At 32.2% G+C, this 10,525-nt stretch overlaps 1 protein-coding gene across 1 annotated transcript; it reads left to right on the forward strand.

The window, feature by feature from the left end:
• Positions 1 to 7,188: 7,188 nt before the first annotated feature.
• LOC149032442 (uncharacterized) lies at positions 7,189 to 8,886 on the forward strand. Its single transcript, XM_089172951.1, has 2 exons — positions 7,189 to 8,484; positions 8,839 to 8,886. The coding sequence occupies exon 1, from the start codon at positions 8,173 to 8,175 to the stop codon at positions 8,476 to 8,478; it is 306 nt and encodes a 101-aa protein (XP_089029077.1). The 5' UTR covers positions 7,189 to 8,172; the 3' UTR covers positions 8,479 to 8,484; positions 8,839 to 8,886.
• The last annotated feature ends 1,639 nt before the right edge of the window (positions 8,887 to 10,525 follow it).

Consider the following 10,525-nt stretch of genomic DNA (forward strand, 5'->3'; position numbering starts at 1 on the left):
AACGGATGACGTTCAGGCAACTTTCTCTTTTGTGTCTCGTAATTGAACGTTGGTCTTCTTCTTCTTCTTCTTCTTCTTCTTCTTCTTCTTCTTCATCATCATCCCTCTTGGTTAGTTCAGAACTTTTTAATGTTAAACGTCTAAAGATAAGTTATTTTCAATAACATGAATTTTTGGGTCCGTGAATAATACTTATACAATTATAATATCATACATTCTTATAATAATGATTATTATTTTTTTGTCAGCATTGAAGATGATGAAAAAAGAAGTTTGTTATTTTTTTTTTTTTCGTAGCAACTTTCGATTTTGTGAAGAACTTAAGAAAAGAATCAATTTAGGCAACTCATATTTTCATTCGGTTAACAAATTACTCAACTCGCGATTGCTGTCTAGGCAATTACAAAAATCAGGATATACAGGACAATCATCCTACCAGTAGTCCTTTATGGTAGTGAATCGTGGTCGCTTACGTTATGGGACGTAAAGAAATTGAGGATTTTCGAAAACAAAGTTTTTTGTAAAATCTTCGGTGCAAAACGTGATGAGGAAACGGACGAATGGAGAAAACACCATAACGTTGAAGTACATTGATTGTACAACAAACCGGACATTATCAACGTCGTAAAATCAGGCTGATTAAGATGGGCTGGTCACCTGGCGTGGTGCATGGGGGAGGATCGAACGGCGCACAAAATATTGGTCAGTATACCAAACGGGAATAGACTACTAGGTAGACCGAGATGTAGATGGGAGGATAATATTAGAAGAGACCTGAAAAAATAGGATACGAAGACCGCGAATGGAAGGATCGCGCTCAGGGACAGGAACAATGGCGGGATTTGGTATTTGCGACAATGAACTTTCGAGTTCCTAATGCCAGTTAAAAATAATAATAATAATAATAACTTTCGATTTTTTTTTAAATTTATTACAAAACCAAATTTTTCTATTACACTCGTTTGCACGCAAAAGATATAACTTTATATTATTTTAGTAAATTTAAATTCTTATTATTATTACTTTTTTAACATCGAAGAAGATGATAATAATTTTCTTATTATTTTCTTTTTTTTTTTTTTTGGTCACAGAAGGAAGATTTTTTTTCGATTTTCTAAAAGATTTATTAGAATCAAATTTTCCTGTTACACTAGTTTTGCACGAGAAAGATATAAATTTATTATAACCACATTCCATACCCTTCTTACACCATCCTGAACCACCCCCTCCCCTGTGGAATGGCCGCATCGTTATTCGAAGATTTAGTTTCTTGCCGCGACCACTGTAATTGCGGCCTTAGAAGATTTATTTTGCGGATTCGTGGTGAAACGTTAATTCGCCGAGAAGAATCGGGTTGATAGAGGAGCACCCAACCGAGAGAGGGAAGAATCAAGAGGAAGAAAGAAAGTGAGCTTGAAGTACGAGGTACGAAGAGAAGTAAAATAGGAAATGGAAAAGAGGAAATGGGACAAACCCGGTTTGTGCTTCGTTGAAAACAAAGAACACCGGATAAATGGTTAAGGGGAACAAGTGGTAGAAGAAGAAGAAGAAGAAGAAGAAGAAGAAACCATAAAAAGGTCGAGCACGCGAGGGGTTTCCCTAATATCATTTTTTTGTTCTGCTTTTATTTTTCGGAAGTACGAAAATTCTTCTTCTTCTTCTTCATTTTCTTTTCCATTTTTCTTTTTCTCTTTTTCTCTTTCAACACAACCGACGATCTTTTAATTCATCCGCTTTAGTTAAAACGTAATTTCATTCGTTTCACCTTTGTATGAAAGGCAGCGTGTTCTTCTTTGTACATCGTGCGTTTACGTTTCGCATTAAAATTATATACGAACTATACTTACATTAAAACAACTGAAAAGTGAAACGAAACGTAATGAAACAAAATGAAACGAAACGAAACGAAACGAAAAACTTTCGTTGCTTGACGAAAGAACAAATTTAATATTTTCTTTCTCTTTTGAATACGAACGACACTTTTCTTTTCAACTCATTTTAATCAACGCACAAAATTCTCATTTTCTCTTTTTCATTTATTTTTTTTTTATAATAATTTTTAAATCATGACTTATGTTAATTAAAAAAATCACGTACAAATTGTTACATTTAAATATCAAGAAAGAGATAAAATAAATTAATCGTTCTTGAAAAAAATAGAATAAATAAATATCATGTGTTAGGAAATTTTGGATACCGAATGGAAGAATATTTGTTTCCGTTGTTCCTATTTCTCAACTTTTATTTCTACGGTGCCGATGAAAAACGACTAGGTTGTATACTTTATTGCTTACCGGAGAAAAATAAAACGTTCTAACGTACGATTTCTATGGGCATCATAATTACGCGATAACTTATCGAAATGTTTGCTCATGGTTTTTACAGGTAGATCCCCTACGTGGAAGATTTACCCTTCCTCCTTAACCCCCCCAAAAAAAGAAAAGAAAACGAAATAGAATGGAAAGGTACGTTTTTTCTCGTTTTAGACTCGTTCAATGAATTTTTAGGGAAAATCGTTGAAACAGAACCAAACAAACAAACAAAAAAACCAAAGTAAAAAGAAATAGAACACACATTCAAATACAAACTGCATGTACTTTTATTCTCATTTTATTTTCCTGTATTTTTTTGTTTTGTTTTTTTGTTTATTTCTTTCTTTCTTTCTTTCATCTTATCTAAAGTATACTTTAACGTTCAACAAACATATAAAATAGAGAAAGAAGATAGAAATAGTTCAGATTCCAATAAAGTGAAATTTATTAGACTTTTCCTTTATCAACTTTATCGTTTATTTGTTTCATTTTCATTACTTTTTTGATTTGTTTTATTCCTCTCAGCTGATCTTTTCAATATTATTGTTCTGCATAGACGGATTATTTCTGATTTCATTGGTTCTCTAAATGAAAGGTTTGAGGATTCATTGTGTAAGTGCCGGAGATTGTCAGGAAAATGAATTTGAAATATTACCATTCTAGATTTCCACACTTTGTCTGTCTGTCTCTTAAACCGGCGACCAATCAGGGAATTTGCCAATGTTCTTTTATGATTTTCCATTATCTTACCTTTCGTTTACATCGTCTACACTTACACCAAAAGAACCTAATCTCTTTAACCTCCCTCATTTTATTTTTTTTTTTTTCAAAATAGCATTCTGATTACCTTTCAATGCTTTCAATGTAAATTTCATTTCTTTTTTTATTATTACTTTTTTTTTCTTTTGTATTTTTCATTCCCATCTACGAGTTTCCACTTTCTTGTTCAATGATAAAAAAAAAAAAAAAAAGAAATCACCCTTGTATTAGGTTGGCAAATAAATAATTGCGAATTTTATCGATAGGTGGCTTTTTCAACACTTTGAGTGCTGAATACTTTGAAAACTAAAATGTTTTGTAGAAACGAAATAATTTATTATTAACCAAATTCTAATAATAAATAATATATTTAATGATTAAACTTGTGCTTTCTATAAATATAATTTAATTAATTATTAATTACACATATTACATTATTTTATATTAATATTAACAAACACGTATATGCATCCATAATACACTAAGGGTTAAAATAATCAATGAATTAATTGCCAGTCCAATATTATAAACCAGTAATTAAAAATTCAGTTAATAGAAAAATGAATAAAACAAGTAAATCTCGCTGAAATATAATAAATCATTCGAAAATTCACGAATCATCCTATTAAAATAAGAATCTTTATAAATCCTTGGTAAATTCTCATCTTTGTTTATACTCAGGATCGATAATATTCTCTCTCTCTCTCTCTCATTTCGTCGAAATTTTCTAAAGAATTTAAAACGATAAGAAAGAGAGAGAAAGAGAGAAGATAGTTCAATGTTATCTCTCTCTCTCTCTCTCTCTCTCTCTCTCTCGCTCGTTATAATCCTTAAACGAGAGAATCCTTACCTAGGATCATCCCAGCTTTTCCTTCTCGAAAAACAAAAGGATCATCGCATTCGCGAGATGAATCTTTCTCTCTTCGTTCTTGTCGATCAAGAAAAGGAATAAGAAACTATTTCTCTCTATCTCTCTCTCTCTCTCTCTCTGTCTATTTCTCTTTCTCTTTATCTTTTTCTCTTTCTCTTTGGAAGCTAGAAGCTGTAAGTAATTTCATAAATATTTCCAAGAAATGCTCGTATTCTCGTAAGAAGGAAAGACAGCCACGTAAGTTACATCGATTCTTAAAACATTTCTTTTACTTTTCAAAATAAATTTTATATTCTTACTTTATCCAAGGTATGTATGTCTTCGTTTCTTTATTTTTACTGTGTATATGTGTGTGTGTGTGTGTGTGTGTTTTTTTCTTTCTTTATCCTTTTTCATATTTAATGTTACTCTTCTTTGCATCGTATCAAGAGTTCTTTAGGTTTTACGAAGTATAATAACATTATAACTCAGTTAAGTCACCTTTACTACAGTCGTCACTGTGAATTTCTATTAAAGGATTTCACAAAAGAATAAGATCTACGGATAAAAAAGAAAAAAGGAAATAAAAGAAAGAAAGAAAGAAAAAAAGGGAGATGGAAACTCCTTGTAAAGGTTGAGTTAAATTATCACCGAGTACATACTTGTCCCATCTTTCGAGCTGTTGCGAATCTTTTGAAGCTTTTGACCCGGTTATACTATAATAGCAATTAAAGATGATAAAACGCTTTTTATCTTTCTTACGCGAATACTACTTTCACAAGTACGTATATATATATATTTGATGATAATAAAAATTTCCTTTTTTTTTTCTTTCTCAAGGAAAAAACGTCGACCCTTAAGCTACCTTCAAAGCTTTGATTCGTAATTTTTATCATGGAAACGATGGGAGGGTGGTGATGGTGATAGTCGTAATGGTGGTGGTGACACTTTTCATTCGTACTAAATTCTAACGTAAAATCTTATTTTTAATTAGAGTACTTTGTAAATTCCATTTATAAAATATATATATATAATTAATAATAATACATAATAATATTTATATTATATATATTATATATTGTTGTATCATTTGTCAGAGTTTCATGCCATGGATAAAATCAGATATTTAATGAGATAATTTTTTTTGACATATTCCAGATATCTCAATTAATGGGCTAATAATTTGAATAATACGTGGCCCATTGCTGGGCCCATTAATCGGCCAATGATCAATTTGTAATGGGCCGATACTAAATATTTGTAATGGGCCGATACTAAATATTTGTAATGGGCCGATACTAAATATTTGTAATAAGCCGATACTAAATATTTGTAATGGGCCGATACTAAACATTTGTAATGGGCCTATACTAAATATATGTAATGGGCCGATACTAAATATTTGTAATGGGCCGATACTAAATATTTGTAATGGGCCGATACTAAATATTTGTAATGGGCCGATACTAAATATTTGTAATGGGCCGATAATAAATGCCGGTAATGGGCCGATACTAAATATTTGTAATGGGCCGATAATAAATGCCGGTAATGGGCCGATAATAAATGCCGGTAATGGGCCGATAATAAATGCCGGTAATGGGCCGATAATAAATGCCGGTAATGGGCCGATACTAAATATTTGTAATGGGCCGATACTAAATATTTGTAATGGGCCGATACTAAATATTTGTAATGGGCCGATACTAAATATTTGTAATGGGCCGATACTAAATATTTGTAATGGGCCGATACTAAATATTTGTAATGGGCCGATACTAAATATTTGTAATGGGCCGATAATAAATGCCGGTAATGGGCCGATACTAAATATTTGTAATGGGCCGATAATAAATGCCGGTAATGGGCCGATAATAAATGCCGGTAATGGGCCGATAATAAATGCCGGTAATGGGCCGATAATAAATGCCGGTAATGGGCCGATACTAAATATTTGTAATGGGCCGATACTAAATATTTGTAATGGGCCGATACTAAATATTTGTAATGGGCCGATACTAAATATTTGTAATGGGCCGATAATAAATGCCGGTAATATGCCGATACTAAATATTTGTAATGGGCCGATAATAAATGCCGGTAATGGGCCGATAATAAATGCCGGTAATGGGCCGATACTAAATATTTGTAATAGGCCGATAATAAATGCCGGTAATGGGCCGATAATAAATGCCGGTAATGGGCCGATAATAAATGCCGGTAATGGGCCGATAATAAATGCCGGTAATGGGCCGATAATAAATGCCGGTAATGGGCCGATAATAAATGCCGGTAATGGGCCGATACTAAATATTTGTAATGGGCCGATACTAAATATTTGTAATGGGCCGATACTAAATATTTGTAATGGGCTGATAATAAGTGCCGGTAATGGGCCGATACTAAATATTTGTAATGGGCCGATACTAAATATTTGTAATGGGCCGATACTAAATATTTGTAATGGGCTGATACTAAATATTTGTAATGGGCCGATAATAAATGCCGGTAATAGGCCGATACTAAATATTTGTAATGGGCCGATAATAAATGCCGGTAATGGGCCGATAATAAATCCTGGTAATGGGCCGATAATAAATGCCGGTAATGGGCCGATAATAAATGCCGGTAATGGGCCGATAATAAATGCCGGTAATGGGCCGATAATAAATGCCGGTAATGGGCCGATAATAAATGCCGGTAATGGGCCGATACTAAATATTTGTAATGGGCCGATACTAAATATTTGTAATGGGCCGATACTAAATATTTGTAATGGGCCGATACTAAATATTTGTAATGGGCCGATACTAAATATTTGTAATGGGCCGATAATAAATGCCGGTAATGGGCCGATACTAAATATTTGTAATGGGCCGATACTAAATATTTGTAATGGGCCGATACTAAACATTTGTAATGGGCCTATACTAAATATTTGTAATGGGCTGATACTAAATATTTGTAATGGGCCGATACTAAATATTTGTAATGGGCCGATACTAAATATTTGTAATGGGCCGATACTAAATATTTGTAATGGGCCGATACTAAATATTTGTAATGGGCCGATAATAAATGCCGGTAATGGGCCGATAATAAATGCCGGTAATGGGCCGATAATAAATGCCGGTAATGGGCCGATAATAAATGCCGGTAATGGGCCGATAATAAATGCCGGTAATGGGCCGATAATAAATGCCGGTAATGAGCCGATAATAAATGCCGGTAATGGGCCGATAATAAATGCTGGTAATGAGCCGATAATAAATGCCGGTAATTGGCCGATAATAAATGCCGGTAATGGGCCGATAATAAATGCCGGTAATGGGCCGATACTAAATATTTGTAATGGGCCGATACTAAACATTTGTAATGGGCCTATACTAAATATTTGTAATGGGCCGATACTAAATATTTGTAATGGGCCAATACTAAATATTTTTAATGGGCCGATAATAAATGCCGGTAATGGGCCGATACTAAATATTTGTAATGGGCCGATAATAAATGCCGGTAATGGGCCGATAATAAATGCCGGTAATGGGCCGATAATAAATGCCGGTAATGGGCCGATAATAAATGCCGGTAATGGGCCGATAATAAATGCCGGTAATGGGCCGATAATAAATGCCGGTAATGGGCCGATAATAAATGCCGGTAATGGGCCGATAATAAATGCCGGTAATGGGCCGATAATAAATGCCGGTAATGGGCCGATAATAAATGCCGGTAATGGGCCGAATGTGTTTACACTTCCCTTATTATTTTCATCTCAATTCTCATTCTAATATCTTCGACAAGGAAACATTTTTATTTCATAAAAAGAAAAAGAAATGAGAAATGTTTAATTGATCATTGAAGTTGAATTTTATAAAATAACAGATTCCCTTGTTCTCAACCCTTTTCAAAGTTTGTTTTCATTTTAATTTATTTTCATTTCAACTTGTTCGTACACTTTCGACGGAGACTGTATCTTTCCTTACAAATAGAAAGGGATCATAATATCTCACGATTCATAAAAAAAAAAAAGATAATAATAATTACCATACGTGTTCCATCGACTGTTGTAAGTACCTCAAAACTAAGGCACTGAAGCAAAAATACAAGCATCCTCCGGCACTTTCTAAAGATGTACAGAAAGTGCTAAAGCCTATTTATGAGGATCTGACTAAGACAGAACTGCTGGAAAGATGTTTAGGTGGACATACGCAGAATAATAATGAAAGCTTTAATAACTGCGTATGGAACATGGCACCTAAACACCTGTTTAACGGCCAAGAAGTTGTTGAAATTGCGTGCAAAGTTTTAGCATGTATCTTTAACGAAGGATTTCAAACAGTGATGAAGATAATGGAAACGATGGGCATGAAACTTGGGCCAGGAGCGATCGACTTTGCTAAAAGACGCGACGGCCGACGTATCGAATCTGCGAACCGTCGAAGCTCTGAGTGCTCAAAAGATGCCAGATCAAAGTGGAAGAAGGCAAGACTGGAAGAAATTGAAGAATATGAACAAGAAGAAGGTCTATTGTACGGTCCAGGCATCGCAGATTAAGTTTAGGTAAGAATTTTTAACGATTTTGAGTAGAAAAAAAAAACTTTAAACGCGTTTATCTCGAAACTATGTTTTGAAATACTAGCTCCATCGTATCTCACGAACCAGTAAACCGATTCTTATAAAATTTAATCTACATATTCTACACATGAGCTGTAACAAAGTGACGGAGAGTTTTTTCTTATATTTTAATTTTTACTATTTATTTTTAGTCAAAAACAATAAAAAAAAGGTCAAATTTAAGTTTTTTTTTTGTAATTTGTCCACCATTTTTTTATTTATTGATAAAATTTTTATATAAAACTGTCACTTTGTAGCTGAAGTCATACAGAATATAAAACCATTTTACTTTTGTTTCAGGTAAGCCATTCTCAAATTCTGATGGAGCTACCAAAGTACTAAAGTTTTAAGGTGTTTTTTTATACAACTGTTTTTGCAATAAAAAATTAATTAAAATGAAAAAATAAAAATTCATTTATATAGTTTAAGACTCAATTTAACAAACCCAACAACTTTTAGATCGATATCTTTTATAGTTTTCTTGGAAAAAATTCGCGAAAATAGCCTTTTTTTTAGGTGCTCAGAGTAGAAGGTCCCCTTAATATAATAGAATTGTTAGAATAGTTACACATTGATCTATAAAAATCTATAAATAATCAATCACGAACCATGATGGTTCACATTTTACTCTCACTATAGTGATTCTTTCGTTCTTCATTTTGCTATTATCATCGCGTGAGTAACTTACATAATTCATATCAAACATAATCATACCTTTTATCATGCGATCATCTATTAATCTTCTTATATTTTATTTGCTAACTATCAAATGATTATTTATTATTTATAATAATGTGCTTGTACAAGATCACGTTAGTTTTGTAGAAATTTTTATTACAAAAATAGATTATTCGTAATTATTTTTTTTTAAATGTAACTGTAATCTATAATAAATCTAAAGATTTTCATTAGTGATTTGTAACTAACTCATTAGTATAACGAGCACAATTTATTCTAATCTATTGGGCTATTAGAACGATATCTAACTTATTGGTGATTATTATCCTATTTGCTAGTAAATCACATTTATCGTTAGTTAATACCGTATAGATTTTGATATATCTCATATTGTGTTTAGTATTATATCGATTCAAATCTATTCATATTTAATTATTATATATAGATATATACATATGTGTGTTTAATGAAAATCAATAACATTTACAATATATAATAATATCGTATAAAATTATATACAATTTTATATTTTTTTTGCTTCAATTATTCAATTAATAGAAAATCATTTTTTTTTTTTCTAATAAAATCATTTACTGTATAAATGATACATAATCACGTTTTGATTTTGATTCTTTAAGTCAAAAAAGTTTCATCACATTTTCCTCAGATTTTTATAAATCACCAGAGTTACGAGATCTTCAACCTAAAAGCTCTGAAAGATTTTCTGATAGAAAGCACTTGCCAGAAGAATCGTTTCCAGACATGAACGATGATGAAATTAAAAAATGATGAATTAACAGATTAAAAATCTATTTCTAAACGATAAAATTCTAAACTTAAATATACACAGGTAGTTTAAAAAATAAATTTAACGAGTATCTCAAATTTCTTTCATTTATAATGAACGCGTTTTTATACGCGTATATTAATTTTATGTTTTCAAGCTAATCGTATTAACTACGTTGAAGTTTTAACTCGAAAGTACAAAATATTCTATGAAATAAACTAAAAATATGAGTGCCGTGATGTCAGAGACAAGATTGACTGACTGCTTTTATGTAACGTGTATAAATAATAAATGAACAAAGTTGTTTACATTGAAACAATCTCAAAGACTCGTATATTTAAATGAAATGTCGAGGTTTGAGATGGGGAGGAGAGGGTAGGGGGAGGGGGGGGGGGGTTTTAGGTTTGTCAGATTAGTACGAGAGGGTACATAAGTTAAAAAAAATATGAACATTACGTTCCCTTTCATCTTCGATGTTAACGAAGATAAAAATAACATTTTGTATTATTCAATCAGAAAAGT

Source organism: Polistes dominula, unplaced genomic scaffold, assembly GCF_049000335.1.
Source record: "Polistes dominula isolate Pdom_NZ unplaced genomic scaffold, Pdom_raw_medaka contig_22, whole genome shotgun sequence".
Lineage (NCBI taxonomy): Eukaryota > Metazoa > Arthropoda > Insecta > Hymenoptera > Vespidae > Polistes > Polistes dominula.